Source organism: Macaca mulatta, chromosome 2 (genome assembly GCF_049350105.2).
Source record: "Macaca mulatta isolate MMU2019108-1 chromosome 2, T2T-MMU8v2.0, whole genome shotgun sequence".
Classification (NCBI taxonomy): domain Eukaryota; kingdom Metazoa; phylum Chordata; class Mammalia; order Primates; family Cercopithecidae; genus Macaca; species Macaca mulatta.
The window spans coordinates 78,900,673-78,919,172 of NC_133407.1; the positions used below are offsets into that span (position 1 = coordinate 78,900,673).

Consider the following 18,500-nt stretch of genomic DNA (forward strand, 5'->3'; position numbering starts at 1 on the left):
GAGGCCATTATCCTTAGCAAACTAACAAAAGAACAGAAAACTAAGCACTAGTTTATGATTTATAAGAGGAAGCTAAATGGTGAGAACGCATGGACACTTTAGAGGGAACAACACACACTGGGGCCTATTGAAGGGTGGAGGGTGATAGGAGGGAGAGGAGCAGGAAAAATAATGGGTACAAGGCTTAATAAATGGATGATGAAATAACATCTACAACAAATCCTCGTGACACAAGTTTAACTACACAACAAACCTACACACTCTGAACTTAAATGTTAAAAAAAAAGGCATGCCTACCAGTGACATGTCAGCTTACCACTGCTATGGCAACATCTGGAAGTTACCACCTGTTTCCCCAGCAACAACCTGATGACCCAGAAGTTGCCACTCCTTTTCTAGAAATTTCCTAATAAGTCATCTTTTAAACTGCATGTAATTAAAAGTAGCTAAAAATATTACTGCAGAGCCACCTCTGAGATGCTACTCTGGGTACAGTGCTTATGGGGTAAACCTGTTCCAAAAGGAACACTGCCTTTGCTGCTGCTATACACTGCTACTTTAATAAAACTTGCTGTCTAACATCACTGGCTTGCATGGTGCAAGCCGTCAGTGGATCTACCATTCTGTGGTCTGGAGGATGGTGGCCCTCTTCTCACAGCTGCACTAGGCAGTGCGCCAGTGGTTACTCTGTGTGCAGGTTCCTACCACACATTTCCCCTTTGCACTGCTCTAGTAGAGGTTCTCCATGAGTGCTCTGCCTCTACAACAGACGTCTACCTGGACATTTAGGCATTTCTGTGCATTCTCTGATATCTAGACAGAGGTTTCCAAACCTCAAGTCTTATTTTCTGTGACTCGCAGGCCCAACACCATGTGGAAGCCACCAAGGCTTGGGGCTTGCACCCTCTGAATCCAAGGCCCAAGCTGTATCTTGGCCTGTTTTAACACTGACTGCACTTGGAGCCACTGGGACATGGGTGAACAGAGCAGTGGGGCCCTAGGCCTGGCCCATGAAACCATTTTTCCTTTCCAGGTATACAGGCCTGTAATGGGAGTGAATGCTGTGCGGATCTCAGGAATGCCCTAGAGACATTTTCCCCATTGTCTTAGCAATCAATATTTGGTTCCTCTTCATTTATGTAAATTTCTGCAGCTTGTGGCTCAAATTTCTCCCCAGAGAATGGGTGTTTCTTTTCTACCACATGGTCAGGCTTCAAATTTTCCAAACTTTTGTGCTCTGTTTCCCTTTTAAACATAAGTTCCAATTTCATACCATTTTTTTGTGAATGCATACGACTATATGCTTTTTGAAACAGCCAGGTCACTTCTTGAATGCTTTTTTTTTTTTTTTTTGCTGCTTAGAAATTTCTTCTGCCAGATGCTGTAAATCATCACTCTGAAGTTCAAATTCCACAGATGTCTAGGTGGAAGAGGGAGGCAAAATGCTGCCAGTCTCTTTGCTAAAGCATATCAAAAGTGACCGTTACTTCAGCTCCTAATAAGTTCCTTATTTCCATCCATAACCATCTCAACCTAGACTTCATTGTCCATTATCACTATCAGTATTTCGGTCAAAGCAATTCAACAAGTCTCTAGGAAGTCCCAAGCTTCCCCACATCTTCTTTTCTTCTTTTGAGCCCTCCAAAATGTTCCAACCTCTGCCTGTTACTAAGTTCTAAAGTCAGTTCCACATTTTCAGGTATCTTTACAGCAGTACTTCACTTTTCTGTTACCAATTTTCTGTATTAGTACATTTTAAAACTGCTATAAAGAACTACCTAAGACTGGGTAGTTTATTAAGAAGAGAGGCTTAATTGACTCACAGTTCCACATGGCTGGGAGGTCGTAGGAGCCTTATAATCATGGTAGAAGGTGAAAGGGAAGCAAGGCATGTCTTACATGTTGGCAAGGGCTGAGGATCTGTCACACACTTTTAAATCATCAGAGCTCATGAGAACTCACTCACTATCATGAGAACAACATGGGGGAAATCACTCCTATGATCCAATCACCTCCCACCAGGTCCCTCCCTCGACACATGGGGATTACAATTTGAGATGAGATTTGGTTGGGAACACAGAGCCAAGCCATGTCATAGATATAAATATAAAAATTATGTACAAGATTTATATGAGGAATTCTATAAATTCTGATTAAAGAAATCAAAATTCTAAATAAATAGAGAAATATTCCATGTTCATGAATGGGAAGATTTAATATTGTCAAGGTATAATTTCCAAACTTGATCTATAGATTCATTGCAATCCCAATCAAAATTCCTGCCTTTTTATAGAGAATCAAATGACCCAGGATAGTGAACACAATATCGAAGAAGAGCTAAGTCAGAAGACTTGATACTACCTCACATCAATATCACTATAAATCTATAACAATCAAGAGAGTGTATGGTATTGGAATACATGTAGACAAATAAGTAAATGAAACAGAACAGAGAGTCCTGAGTAGACCTATATAAATATTGTCAACTGATCTTTGACAGAGGAACAAAGGCAATACAACAAAGAAAATATAATCTGTTAAGCAAAGGATTCTGGAACAACTAGATATCCACATGTGAAACAATACATACAGACACAGACCTTGCACCATCACAAAAATTAACTCAAAATAGATTGCACACTTGAATATAAAAATGCAAAACTATGAATCTCTCAAAAGATAGGATAGGATAAAACATAGATGACATTGGATATGACAATAACTTTCTAGATACAACATCAAAGAAAAAATTGATAAGCTAAACTTTATTAAAATAAAAACTTATACTCTGTGAAAAATAGTCCAGAGAATAAAAGGGCAATCCATACATTGAAAGAAAATATTTGGAAAAGATACGTGATAAAAGAGTGTTATGCAAAAGATACAAAAAACTCTTAAGCCTCAACAATAACAAAATAAACAACCCAATCAAAACATTAGCTAAAAACCTGAACAGATATTTTAACAAAGGTACACAGTTGGCAAATAAGCATGTTAAAAGATTAACGATATCATATGTCAACAGATAATTGCAAATTTAAAAAAAGAACAATGAAATAACACTACACAATTGCTAGAATGGAAAAAATCTGAAATACTGACACCAGATGATGGTGAGGATATGGAGCAACAGTAACTTTCATTAATTGCTGGTGGGAATGTAAAATAGTACAGCCACTTTGGTAAGATAGTTTGGCAATTATTAAAACAAAACTAAACATATCTATACCATATGATCCCATAGTTATGCTCCTTGGTATTTACCCAAATAAATTGAAAACTTAAGTCCCAATCAAAACCCATACATGAATATTTATAGTAGTTTTGTTCATAATTGCTAAAGCTTGGAACAACCAAAATGTTCTTCAATAGGTGAATGGATAAATAAACTATTATACATCCATACAATTGAATATTATTTAGCACTAAAAGAAATTAGAGATCAAGTCACAAAAAGACATGGAGAAACCTCAAATGCATATTACTAAGTTAAAGAATCCAATTATTAAAGATATGTACTGTATCATTCTAACTATATGACATTCTAAAAAAGCAAAACTATGAGGACAGTAAAAAAACTCACTGGTTGTCAGGAGTTGGTCAGAGAGAGGGATAAACAGGTAGGGCACAGATAATTCTTAGGACAAGAAGGTATTCTGTATGATACTATAAGTGGTAAATACATATCACATTATACATTTGTCCAAACTCATAGCATGTACAATACCAAGAGTGAACTCTAATGTAAACTATGGACATTGAGTGACAATAATGTATCAAAGTAGATTCATCCATTGTAGCAAATGTACCGGTCTGGTTGCAGAAGTTGATAATGGGGGAGGCTATGTATGTGCATGGAGCAAAGGGTATACAGGAACTCTCGGTACTTTCTGCTCAATTTTGCTGTGAACCTAAAACTGCTCTAAAAAGTAAACACTTCAAAAATGTGTCTTTAAAATGACAATTACATGGGCATTTATGTGCATCATTTTCTCAGAGGCAACAGAAACACCATGCACTAGCTTGATCAAACTATACTCATCTTCAGTAAAAGATTGGAGTACTGTAAAGTCCTAAATTCCCATGTGGTTGGAGTTCGTATTTGGCCATAATAATTTAGTGGTTTAGTATTTGAAAATGTCAAGACCAGCAGGATTACCACACATCTACCACTGCTTTCTATCTTCTGCTGCCCAATCAGAAAGTAATCATCAGTTTTACAACTATTTATTTCAGATATGCCCTCTGATATCTCTCAAAAATCTTATCTTCACATATGATATATTTATTAATTTTCCTTAAAATTCTAGGTAGATCAGATCTAATAGTTAAAAGGAGGCTTGAAAATTATCTAGTTCCTACATTTTTGCTTAGGAAAATGAAGCCTAAGCAAGTAAGTGACACGTTCAAGGTCAGACAGTAATTTAAAGGCAAAAATGGAAACAAAATCTGACTCCTAGGCCAGGATACTTTGCTGTGACTCTCTTTAAATGATCTCACAATCTGGAAATTGAAACCACACATATGCACACATCATTCTAATCTATAGGTACCTAGGGAACTACTAGTAACAGTATCATAGATATATAAGCACGATTATTTGTTTTGTTTTATTTTGTTTCAGACGGAGTTTTGCTCTTCTCGCCTAGGCTGGAGTGCAGTGATGTGATCTTGGCTCACTGCAATCTCTGCCTCCTGGGCTCAAGTGATTCTCCTGCCTCAGGCTTTTGAGTAGCTGAGATTACAGGCGCCTGCCACCATGCCCAGCTAATTTTTTTTTTTTTTTTTTTTTTAGTAGAGATGGGGTTTTGCCATGTTGGCCAGGCTGGTCTCGAACTCCTGACTTCAGGTGATCCACCTGCCTCAGCCTCCCAAAATGTTGGGATTACAGGCGTGAGTCACCACACCCAGCTAGTGATTTCTTTTATTTTCATTTATCTCTTGTGAAACTTTATATCAGATCTGAATATTTTTGGAAAAAAATTATATATATATATATACACACACACATTTTTTTTTTGAGAAGGAGTCTCCCTCTGTTGCCCAGGCTGGAGTGCAGTGGTTCAATCTCGGCTCACTGCAAGCTCTGCCTCCCTGGGTTCACGCCACTCTCCTGCCTCAGCCTCCCGAGTAGCCGGGACTACAGGCGTCCGCCACCACACCTGGCTAATTTTTTGTACTTTTAGTAGAGATGGGGTTTCACCGTGTTAGCCAGGATGGTCTCGATCTCCTGACCTCGTGATCCACCTGCCTCGGCCTCCCAAAGTGCTGGGATTACAGGCATAAGCCACCGCGCCCGGCCCATTTTCGGAAAACATTTAGTGCAAGTGAGGGTAAGAGGGTGCCAGTCAGACTTTTGTCACTAAAAGGCCTTCTATGTAATCTTTTAAATGCTAGCTGAGTCTATAATAACTTTTAGAGTACCCTATACTGGCTGATTTTTCTTACACATACAAACACTGTTGTCCATTGACTAAATTGCATATTTACTAGAAAATTATATTTTCAACCAATTTTCATTTTAGTACTGAGCTTTTTTTTGGCTTCAAAATGAGCAGCATACCAAAGCTTTTATAGACTGCAGTAGTAAATTACCAACACGCACTGTTAATAATATTTAGCAACAAGAAAAATGTTACCTTTTGAATTATCTTTGTAATAAGTAGAGCTGTTTCTCAGACAAAGATTTAAGAAGTGTCTCTTTCCCTTATGGAAAACATGATGTTGATGGACGTCATTTTCATATAGAAAGCTATTCTTCTGATAATCATGAAAAGCACAACTTTCACATGTAGGGACAAACAAAATAATAGAATTGAAAAAATGTTTCAAAAAGAAAATTTTTAAAGTCCCAGGTCATTAAAACAAATATAGTAAAACCTTAATAGAACAGGGTTATTTACATTAATTTAATATTTATTTTAACCTTACTGTGAATACATTCTCAACTGTAAGTAACTAATAACATTATGGATTTAAGAGGGATAGGCAACTGGACCAAATCTGATTTAACTGCAAAATTTCAGTTGAAAGTTTGTTTTCCAAAATATCTCGAAATAAGTTTGATTTCTTACATTTTCTTCTAAAAAGGGAGTGTTATCTTTCAAGCTCATTAAAATCTGATGAAATCAAGGCTTTACTACTAGATAAACATATTATTTGTTCATCAATGAGATATGAGTTTAAAAGCAGCATGTGATATTTAGGTTTCAAATTTGAATAATGATTACTATCTATATGCATAGTTACAATTTAAATAACATTCCTTATGAACTGAATAATATATTTAATAATACCTAATATTTATATAAGCTCTACAGAACAGCATCATAAAACTTATGGATTATACTCAACCAAAAAGGCCCTCTTGTGTCACTCATGATCCCCAGGAGAGAGATAAAATTAATGTAGTTCTATGGGCACCTCCAAACCAAAGCTGTAAAACTACTGCCAAACCATGATGAGTAACTTTCTCTGCCTTCTCTAACACCTTACACAGGAGTCAAAGCAAAACATGTGATAAGATATATGAAAGAATCAAATTAGAGAACAGAAATGCCATTCATTTCCTTGGAGATTGAGTGGGGGATATAAACCTCTTATCTGCTGAACAGAAAGTTTTCTCCTGCAAAAACTCTACTTCCAAAAGCAGATTTGCTGCTGGATCGCTGGTACTGTGTGTCTAAACACTGGCTTTTTCTGTTCAGGGGAATCACTCAGGCCCATAGCTATTGCAAAATACTGACAGGGGCCTAAGTTGATCTGAATAAAGAAACAGTAGAGGGGTTACTTGACAGGAATTTCATTCCACCGTTTACAAATCCTACAGTTTCGACAACAAAAAAGGACTGTTTTAATATCACTAACAGATACAGTTAGATACTATTTTTCATTTGGAAATGAGAAAATTCTCCAACACAATTACAAAGTGAACCATTACACTTCATTTACTTAATTATACATTAAAATCTGCCTACGAAGTAATTTATAGTACAGGAGCTCTTTTAGTCCCTCAGTCTAATCATTTATAAAACATTTTATTTAGGGTTCATAGAAAACTGAAGAAAAACCAGAGTATCTTTGGAGAAAAGAACAAAGCTCATATGAAATATAACAAAGTTAATCAACCATTTCAGAGGATAACAACCCTTAACTTCAGAAGAATTTATTTAATAATCCAAATATTAAGAGTACAAACCTATCAGACAGTTTTCTAATTGCTGAATGTTATTAAATATTAGCAATATTATATACAAATTTAAGCATGGGTTAAGTAAAATATACTCTAACATTAATGTCACATGTTTTTTGACACCACAAATTTCACATTTAAAAAGACAGTTGATTTTGTGTGTGTGTCAGGAAGGGGCTCAATATGCACACAAAGTTAATTAGAAAGACTTTACCTTGGTTGATTGTCTGCATCAGCTAATTCAACTTTGTAAGGCACAATATTTTCTGGTTCTTCAAATTCCTCTTCATAAGTCTTATTAAATTAAAGTTATATAATATTAGTAAGTTCACAAAAATTTATTACACATTAACCAACTTACTTATGGGTGATATTGAGAGTACGTTTTTCCAACAAATGATGTTATGAGAGCTCTAATTATATTTTATAACACATAAGTTCCAGGAGAACTAAACAAATTCAACTAACATTTGGTTGATATGTCAATTACTTTAGCACTATTGTAATACCCCAACCCAACAATAATAACTTCTATTTAAATATGTAACTATTATCTGCCAAGTGGATTAGTGACTAGGAGGTTTTCAGTTCTCTGACTGGCTCATCATAAACTTACTCTGTGTATCAACAATGTAATGAATGGCATGCCCACATGTATGTGGTGTGTGTGTTTTTGTCCAGTCTCTCAAATTTATCCAGAGGAGAAATAAAAATGTTGCTAGCCAAAAAACACAAAGAACAAAAATAGCAGAAGCTTTCAACCTAAGAAAGGAAGAAAGCAGTATTTAAAAGAGGTAAGTTCTCTGTTCTAGTCCTTTTCTGTAACAACCACAGTAAGAGAAATATCTAGGACAAGTGGCACATTCAACTACTATATTACTAGAAAGTCAGAAATGCACTGAGTGTATCATACCCTAAACCTTCAGTCCAGAGCTCTAACTCTGACTGGGTCCTAGCTCTAGTTGATTCTATTGGTGTCTTCTATATATATGGTCAAGTCATGTTCAAGTTATTTTACTGAACTTCTTAAGTCTTAAACACTATTTCTACCTATAAACAGAAAATAATATTAAATGACATTCAAGAAACTAAATTTACACTTAAATTTTAATAGGTACCATGTAATGAGACTGATATTTGTTTAAAAAACCCGATAACATATAGAACTAAACTAACAAAATATCACACTACATTTATATAAGTTAAAATAGTGTAATGTCTTCTTAACTCCCATACTACATTCATTCAAAAAAAGTGACAACACCAGTTTAGCTCACAAATTTACTCTTTACATTCAGAATATTGTTTTATTCTCATAAGCACATTTGAATTCAAACACCTGTAAATTTCCTATTAAGCTATATTAGTTATTTGAGAAATCTTATTGAAAATAATATGCAGATGTAACTATACATTATGAATTCCCTGCTAAAAAGCATGAATGGTCATTATGCACTTATGCACTTACATCATCCAGTTCAACTATTTTTAGAGATGGTTCAGGTCTCCCTATGTTTAATGTTTCTACTGGCAATAAAAGAGCTGTGTGTTGTACTTTGGTCTCCTCACCTAGGAAATAAGATTCACAAATAATATCATCAAAGAATATATCTTACTTTACAATTTCTTCAAATAAGATAGCCACCAAAAAAGAAGAGTGTTCTCATGTATATCTACACAAAAATACAGATACTGCCAATTTTCCCAGTTCAAGTGAAATACACATTTATTAGCATTCCATTTTTAAATGAAACCATCTAAATCAAGGCAAAGTATATCCAGGGAAAGGGAAAGAAGTGAGTCTACATGATTTTAATCTAAAGATAAAAGATTACATGGTACAACTGAGAATAATATATTAAAGAAAACCAAAAGCAGATTCTGATTAATGCTTATTGTATATAATTTGAAATAATACATTTTAAAAATATCTAATCAAGTATGAACTAACCTTCACTATCTTCATCATTTTCATTTTGAGAACACTGTACATCACCAGTGGTTTCACATGGATGTGGGAATGTATCTGGTAGCAGATTAAAAAGTTGTTCTTGTGGTGTTCTACAAAATAAGAAAAAGCAATTAAGAGACTGAAATATATTACCTGAAACTTTCCCAGACAAGCTCTTGATTTATTTATCAAATGCGTGAGTATACAAAATTAATGATGAAACCATAACTGTACCTTTAATTCAAAGAGAAGTACAGTTGTATAACAGAATCTTAATGTACTAGAAAAACCTGTGTAAATCAACTTGACATCACAGAAGATTTTTAAATTGCATATCCTACTGAGTTTTGTTTAAGCTAAAATCAAAGTTATGCTACAAGTCAGTGTTCTCTCAAAAGCCACACGGAGTCCATTAAAAACACCATGCTACTTAAAAACCTAATTTATAAATATGAGTTTTAGTTCACAGTCTTGGCATTGCGTTGATGAGTTCTAAGGGAACCTGAAGGCATTTGTCTAAACTTCCATCATAACAGCAGGGTGATAACAGGCTCTTACAATAAAAATGTAAGGTGTTCAGGCTGTGTTATCTATTACTTAATTAACAGTGAAGACTGATGCAGCCCATTTCATATGGAAGGCAATGAAGCCCAGGAATTCACAGAGGTCAAGAGTGTATATTTGGTTTCATAGTATATAACCACATTACTGGAGAGAAGGGTCACTTTTTAGCCAAGAATATGAGTAGTTGCACAGCCCTTCCATACCACGCAAACTCATGAAGTCCTCATGTAAAAAGCAGAGCCTTCTTAATGATATTTGTAGTTAATATGGGATACAAAATGTTAAATATACCAGGCTTCATTCTAACAAATTTTGGTACATTAAATTTTATTAGATATTAAACAGGCACTAATATAATCTTAATTTTATGGAGGATGAAACGGAGACACAAAGTGGTGTACCAACTTGTTGAGTCATTAAGGTAGTGAATGCAGAAGAGGAATATGAACTCAAGTAATCTGCTTCCCAAAGACCATGTTCTTAACCACGTACTTCCTTTATAATGCCTCTTCTGCAACTTTAAAGGCATTAAAATTTTGATAATCTTCTGGTAGTCTGTGGTTATCTGTGTTTTCCCAATATAGGTAACGTATATATAAGATGACTTTTGGGAGAAAGCCCCCCAAACTGGCCATAAACGAAATCTCTGCAGCACTATGACATGTTCTTAATGGCCCTAACGCCCAAGTTGGAAGGTTGTGGGTTTACGGGAATGAAGGCAAGGAACAACTGCCCCGCCCAGGGCGGAAAACCACTTAAAGGCATTCTTAAGCCGCAAACAAAAGCATGAGCGATCTGTGTCTTAAGGGTGTGTTCCTGCTGCAATTAATTCGGCCCATTCCTTCATTTCCCATAAGGGATACTTTTAGTTAACTTAATATCTATAGAAACGATGCTAATGACTGGTCTGCTGTTAATAAACATGTGGGTAAATCTCTGTTCGGGGCTCTCAGCTCTGAAGGCTGTGAGACCCCTGATTCCCCACTTCACACCTCTATATTTCTGTGTGTGTGTGTCTTTAATTCCTCTAGCGCTGCTGGGTTAGGGTCTCCTCAACTGAGCTGGTCTTGGCAGATGACTATACAATATTTATATATTATTTAACTTTGTGTCTTAACAAATTTGATGAGTATGGCACCCTACATCCATAATTTAATTTGGTGACAGATGAAAATATTGAGTTATGTCAAAGACAAACTAGCATCCATCTACAAGAAACCTCTTTCCAATTTGACATGTATCTACCAAACTAAAATTCATCATACATATACATAAATATACTGTTATTTAGATATTCTTTCTTTATGAAGTTTTTTGCTTCATAAAATCCCTGAACCAAAGACTTATAGAAACTAGATAATGAATTATTGGAGTTTACAGGGTCATATAAATTGTTTGTTCTAAACTCGATATTTTGCAAATGAGAAAACTTGGGCCACAAGAATTGAAGTGATATTTTCCCAGAAATAAACAACTAGTTAGCCAGAGAACTAATCCTGGATTCTGGATATTCAAACCCTGGCACCAGTGCTTTTTTTTTTTTTTTTTTTAAAGATGATGTCACATAAATAAATGATAAAATACATTTCAGATAGCATTTACTTCACCATAGTTTCCTCTTTTAGAATTTAGCAAATATTTTTTGAGCATTGACCCTTTCAGTTGGTTAAATGTGTGATGAGTGGTTCTAAATCTATTATATGAATCAGTGTTAGGCTGTTTCCATCCAAATGACCAAGGAATACTTTTTTTTTTATGCTAGGTCTCACACCTATTCTTAGAGACACTAATTTTTAGTTCATTCTGGTATCCAGGAATCAGTAGTGTAAAAGCTTCCCCCAGCTGCTACTGATGATTAGCTAGACTTGAGAAGTACACACAATGAAAAGAGTAAGGGAACTGGAATCAGAATATCAGCTAGTTGCTAACATCTGTCTTTAAAATATTCTTAATCCAAAACTTCTGCACTCCTTCTTAAGCTTTCCCATATCTAAAAGATCCACTCTAGGTGTTGCTACTAAGATCTATCAACACTTTTACATTGTTACAAATGGTAGGATTTTCTTCTTTTTAAGACCCAATAATATTCCATTATACATATATGATATTTTTAATCTATCCATCCATTGATGAATATTTAGGTTGTTGCCATATCTTAGAGAACATTATGTTATGTAAAATAGGCCAGACACAGAAAGACAAATATTGCATGATCTCACTGATATAAAAGTTAAACTCAAAAGTAGAGAGTAGAATGGTGGTTGCCAGGGGCTGGAGGTTGGGAGAAATGGAAACATGTTGGGCAAAAGTTATAAAGTTCCAGTTACACAGGATGAATGAAGTCTGGATATCTAATGTACAGCATAATAACTATAGCTAATAGTAGGTCTTAAGTGTCACACACAAAAAACTGAAATTATGAATATATTAGCTTAATTAAGGTATTATTGTGCAATGTATGCATATATCAAAATATTGCATTGTAAACCTTAAATATATATGATTTTTATTTGTTATTTATACCTCAATAAAGCTAGGGGATAAAAGGTCTATCAATACTTCTGTATTGATTGCAGGTAAAATTTTTAAAAACTTTTGCTGTCCAAATCAGTAAAATATTAAAAAAGCAATAGAACATATATTTATAAGCCTACTATATAAAACACAGCAATAGGCAAAAGTAAAGTCAAAATCATGATCATGGTTATTTACATGAGAAACTTTTCTGAAGCAAAACATCAGAAATGCATTAGAAACCTGTGAATTGCAAATAGATTGCCCTACATTGACATTTATAATCAAGACATAAAGTATTAGCTCAAAAAAAAAGATTACCATTAAAAATAACCATGTAAATAAGACCCTAGTGAACATGAAAATATTCACTAAGTATTCTTTTCTGCTAAGGAAACTGGCCAAGACGCAGCATTGAGCACAGCTCAGGACCTTGATGTGACTGTGATGAAACTTTCTTGTATGTGTTCAAGCTCAAATGACAGTTGTCACTTAATAACAAAATTGTGCTTCTTTTACTATATAAGAAACCCAAAATGACCCAACATTGAAAGGTAGCCACCAGAAATGACAACTGACTCTGGAATTACATTTATATACTAATTGCTAAATTAGAAAAAGGCAATTAACAGATACACACTACTATTACACATATCCTTATTGACTTTGAAAATTTGAATAAATTTGTGGTGTAAAGTTCTGTGGATTTTTACCAATGCATAAAGTCATATGTCTACCACAGTACCCCTGCAAAGAAAAATAGCCTGAAGATCTATGATGGGCATCATACTTTTAAAAAATACATACAGCCTGGACATTAGTTATAAATGAATTAGCTTAAACTTCTGCCATGTAAGCTACTACAATGAGATACAACTACACACCTTATTAAAATGTCAACCAAAAGAAAAAAAAAACTGAAAATACCAAGTGTTGACAAGGATTTGGAGCAACCGGAACTCTCATACACTGCTGGAGCAAATGCAAAATGGACAGTCAATTTAGAAAAGAGTTTGGCAGTTTCTTATAAAAATAAACATGCACTTTTACTATATAGCCCACCTATCACAGTCCCAGGTATTTACCCAGAGAATTAATAACCTATATTCAAGAAAAACCTGTTACGAAAATATTTTAAAGGACCTAGCGATAATTGCCAAAAACTGGAAACCAGCCAGAAGAAATATTGATTCATACAAGAACATGAATGAATCTTAAATGCATTCTGCTAAGTGAAGGACATGAAAGGACAGACACTGTATGATTTCATTTATATGACCTTCAAAAAAAGGCATATTTGTAAGGGTGGACAACAGATGAAAGCCATTATGGACTAAGAAAGGGAAGAGGAGAAAGAGGAAGCTCAAGGTAATTTTTGTGGTTGTGAAACTGGTTTTGGTTTTTGCGGGGGCGGGGGTACTACGGTAGACACATTACTTTATGCAGTGGTAAAAACCCATAGAACTGTACACCACAAGTTTATTTAAATTTTAAAAATCAGTGAGGATACGGGCAGAACCCAATGAAAGTCATACCAACCTTAAAGGAGGTGAGAAATAAATGAGCACTGTGGCCAAAGTGATGAGCAAAACATAGTTTGGCCTAGATACCATAGGCTACAGACAGAAAGCATGACACAAAAAGATTCTAGTCTAGGTGGAAAATTCATTTATTTCAGTGATATTATTAATAATTTTGAAACTAATTGTCCCTCATTTCTCTCAGTGATATTAGTGATTCTGAAACTACTGTAAGTATGAATACATATATATATATATATACATATATATATATTTAGGGTTAATTAATAAATATATTATAGATAATGAAAGCCAAGTTTCTCACTGTAGGTGAAAGAAATTTGTCAAATAAGCAAAGGGAGAATGGAAATGAACCATGTGATGCTGGTTTGGATTCGGAATGCCTGAGTGTGAATGCATGTTACTTTAATAGATATCCAGATGGATAGATACAGAAAAAAATTTATATGTGTGTATGTGGATTTGTGTGTGTATATGTGTGTGTGTGTGTACTTCCTTGTTTCTTCCTCTGAGAAGGCCTAGAAGTACCAGAATAGTAATGACCACACCTGGAGTCCAGATCTTTGTTTCTGAACACAATTCCCCAATAAAGGGAATCAGTATTTTTTGGAAAAACAATTCCTTGGCTGGGGAAGAGAAAATACATCTTGAGTTCCGGAAAAAAAGAGATGTTCAAAGCAAACTAACTAAAAAAAAAAAATGACAACAAGTCAAAAGGATGTAAGAGTCAACCCGAGAGAGTCCACAATGGCCAAAACAGAAATAATTTGAGTTGCAAGATAAATAACAATAATATTAGAAATCAATCCCCAAAATAAAATAAATATTCATGAGTTCACATAAATAAAGAATAAATAAATAAAAGTGGGTGAAGGAACACTTCTTTTAAGAATTCCAACTAATAAATTTAGAAGGAAAAAATGAAATAGAATATCAGCAATAGAGCAGGACAGTACTAACTGCTGCAGGCAAAATTCACTCACAAATTCTAAAATTAGGAAGTGAAAGTTTAAGGGAAAACAGCGTTGATGTATCATCTAAATATATCTCCTGTAAAATATTTATCAATTATAAAGGTAAAGTAGTGATTTTACAGTGGAGAAACTTAGCACCACCTTAACTATGTGATCAAGGTTAACATCATCTGTAATAAGATATATTGACATCATGATCCCAGAATGTCACGCACTGAGAAGGACACATATTCTCCGTAGTATTTTTCCTCACAGTGTATAACCTCAATCTAATTATGAAAAAACATCAGACAGGCCCAAATTTAGTACATTCTATGAAACACTGGCAAGTACTCTTCAAAAGTGTTAAGGTCATGAAAGGCAGGGAAAGACTGAAGAACTGTAATGGATAAGGCGATATGACAAAAAAAAAAAATGTGTAATCCTGGACTCGATCCTGGAATGTGGTAAGGATAATAGTGAAAACACTGATGATAAAATTTAAAGTAAAATGTACAGTTGTCAATAATATTGTCCCTATGTCAATTTTCTGGTTTTGATATGCACTATGTTTATGTAAGATGTTACCATTAGAGAATGCTGAGTGAATGTTATTTAGGAATTCTTTGTGTTATTTTGAAACCCATCTGTATATCTTCTTTTCAAAATTATCCAAAATAAAAAAATCTAGCACATTGAAAACAGTTGAAGGTGAGTGGTGGTGCAGGTATTAACCTATCTAGCAGACGCTTTACGGAAAACATGAGGGTTGATTTAAAAAATCTGAAGAGACACCATGGAGAAGAGAAATTAGATTTTACCTGTGTGGGCTTAATAGGTAGAATTAGAGCCAAGTTTAGAAATGAGCTGGAAACAGATTACAGTTCAATGAATATCTCTTTCACAGATGGAATGGGCCACCTCAGGAGATGGTTTTGCATAACTGAAGGTGAAGGAAGGGTATGATGACCACTTATCAAGCAAATTCTAGGGAGCTCCTCCACCACCTTGCACCTCAAAAAAAGACCACCCTCATCCAACCATTATCACCTGGGAACTATTAGAAATTCAGAAATACAGAATCTCAGGCCTCACTTCAGATCTACGAAAAAATAACCCGTATTTTGCCAAAATTTCTAGATGATTGTATCTGGTGACATCTCTTTGAATAAAGTATATTTAATTATTATTAATACAATTAGAAAAAGGTTTAATTAATTTAAAACTAGATTCTGAAAATTATAGTCTCAAATGTTAATGCTAATGGAAAAAACTGGTGTCTTCTCTAAGTAATCTTTCATTTATCACATTATTTTTGTTATTATTCTTAAATTATTTTCTGCATTTGTGCCTTTTCCTCATATACATATTTCCATTTATCAAGGAAAAATCTAAATTAATGATGCATCATATACATAAATAGAATTAAAATTCTTATTGGAACAGCAACTTCACAGGGATTTAATCTTGCTTTAAAATTATGTATGCAAAGATGAAATATACATATAAAATTGCTATAGGAAGGCATGTCATACAAGAAAGAAACATAAATAACTTTCATATTTCCTAATAGTATTACAATTCCAGAAAATACCTCCTGTGTTTTTTAAGCCATAATTTTTCCATATAGGATAGAATATCTTCTTTAATTTCAATATTAAGTGGTTCTCTCCAAATTTTCAGATTAGTCTGCACTTCACATTCTTCCAGTGAGTCTGTAAAAATAAACACAATGTGCATAATTAATACAAGCAAGTTTACAAATTACCATATCTTCTCTCAAGATGTAGAACTCATCATCTGTGAGGCATATATGCTTTAATATTTACCTATACAATCAATAGATTAAGGTTTAAATAATGTACAAGTATTAAATATCGGTAGTTTATTAAGTGACTGGATACATAGTTTTCTTCAACAATCTCTTGAAATGAAGGGATCTTATGATTCAGAAGGTTTGTTAAAGCAACTCATTCTTTTAAATAAAAATTATAAATACAAACATTCATTGTACATTATATAAACACATATATAAAGGTATAACACACAGATATATAAAGTATTATAGCCACTGAAAACAATATTTACACATTATGAGAAATGGGAAATAAATAACTCATAATGACATCTGGAGGAGACAATTTTCTTCACAAATTTATATCTATGTGGTAATTTACTTCCAGATGTTTAAGATATTTCTGAAGCACTACTAAATTAAAATTACTATTCAGAGATATTTAAAACTGATGAAGATATCTGGGAAATAAAGCAGTGTAAATCCAGGATCACTAGTCTCTCCACCCTCCCACATATCACTCCTGTCTCCAAACTGAACATCACAAGGGGAAAAAAATGTAGGAGAATCAAGGGAAATAGAGATGGGAAAAACATTTTTTTATAAACTAAGACTACAGGATGTCCCGGCCTCATACTGTAGACTTTAATGATTAACTTCCAGAAACAGCCACAGGCCAGCAACGGAAACAAATTAAAACAAAAATAAAGTAAGAAATCCCACTTCTATTCTTCCCAAAGAGTAGAGCAGTGTTGAGGAAAGCAATTGGAAAAAGTTTGGAAAAACACTGATTAGAATCCCTTGAACTGAAAGAGCACTTAAGGACATGAGCAAGTCATGAGAGAAAAGAAATGCCTCCACTATTAGTTCCCCTTTTCATTTTGAAACAAGACTTCTTGAGAGCAGAGCTAAAAGGGAAAAAAAAGAAAAAAATAATTCTTTGTTTTTTCTGTCTAGATGTTAGAGAAGAGCTACTGTGTTTGAGATATAAACTCTAAACATAGAAGGATGATGGAGGAGGAAGAAGATAAAGCAGTTGGCCCGTGATTCACTTTTCTCCCTTACCAATGGCACATTCCCGAGAAATAAAGATGGGAGGTGACCTGGATTACTTTGCTTGTGAATAAGTTGATAACTAGACCTACAGGCAAGTGAATTAATAATATTTGCTGGGAGGAGACTCTTTAGCTATATGGTGTATTTAAAATATTAGCTCAAAAGGTAGTGACAAAAAATAGTCAATAGTGTCTATTTCACAAATAATGGTAAAAAGCCAGCTATAATGATAATAATTTATTGTCAACCCAACTGGCTAAAGTTAAAGAACTAGAAAATATGGGAAAATAGTCATGTCACACCCTACCAGTGAGAGTACAACCAACACAGTAATCTTTTTGGAGGACAGTTTGACAATATTCATTAAAATTTTATAAAACAAGTCACTGAGACAACATTTCTATATTTAGAAATTTATTTTAAGGTAATGCTGTAAGTGCACAAATAGCTAAGATGCCTATCATAGTATCTTTTATAATACTGGGAATTAGAAATAAAATATTCATCAATAAATGTCTGATTAAATCATGCCATATGGAATACTCTACAAGAATTACAAATGATTGTGTATATCTCTATTAGATGGCCAGTTGCCCATTACAGAATCTCAGTGAAAATGCAAGTTAACTAATAGTATTTAGTGTTACCTCAGTTTTTGTGTGAGCATGTGTGTGTACACAACTGTGTTTATTGAAAAACACGTACCAAAATGTTAACATGGATTTTCTCTATATGATGAGACTGAGCTGTTTTCATTTTCTTCTTGGTAACTTTCTGTTATAAGCAAGTCTTTTAAAATAAGCATTCATTATTTTATCATATGGTTATTTCCATTATAGAGAACAAATTTTAAAAGAGTTGCACTTCTGATCTGGTGACTTTTCAACTGGGTACAGTATTATTTTAAATACTATGGCTTTCAAAGTAGACAAAG

General features: G+C 34.1%; 1 protein-coding gene across 2 annotated transcripts in view; it reads right to left on the bottom strand.

Moving 5' to 3' along the window:
* The window catches only part of ZBBX (zinc finger B-box domain containing), a 136,573-nt gene that overhangs the window by 64,330 nt on the left and 53,743 nt on the right, over positions 1-18,500 (bottom strand). For both annotated transcript variants that reach the window (XM_001095567.5, XM_001095663.5), the window contains exons 9-13: positions 16,310-16,430; positions 9,144-9,253; positions 8,661-8,761; positions 7,407-7,486; positions 5,640-5,782 (exon numbers count right to left, since the gene is read on the bottom strand). In XM_001095567.5, coding sequence (XP_001095567.3) covers positions 5,640-5,782; positions 7,407-7,486; positions 8,661-8,761; positions 9,144-9,253; positions 16,310-16,430 — 555 coding nt within the window. The remainder of the gene's footprint in view (positions 1-5,639; positions 5,783-7,406; positions 7,487-8,660; positions 8,762-9,143; positions 9,254-16,309; positions 16,431-18,500) is intronic.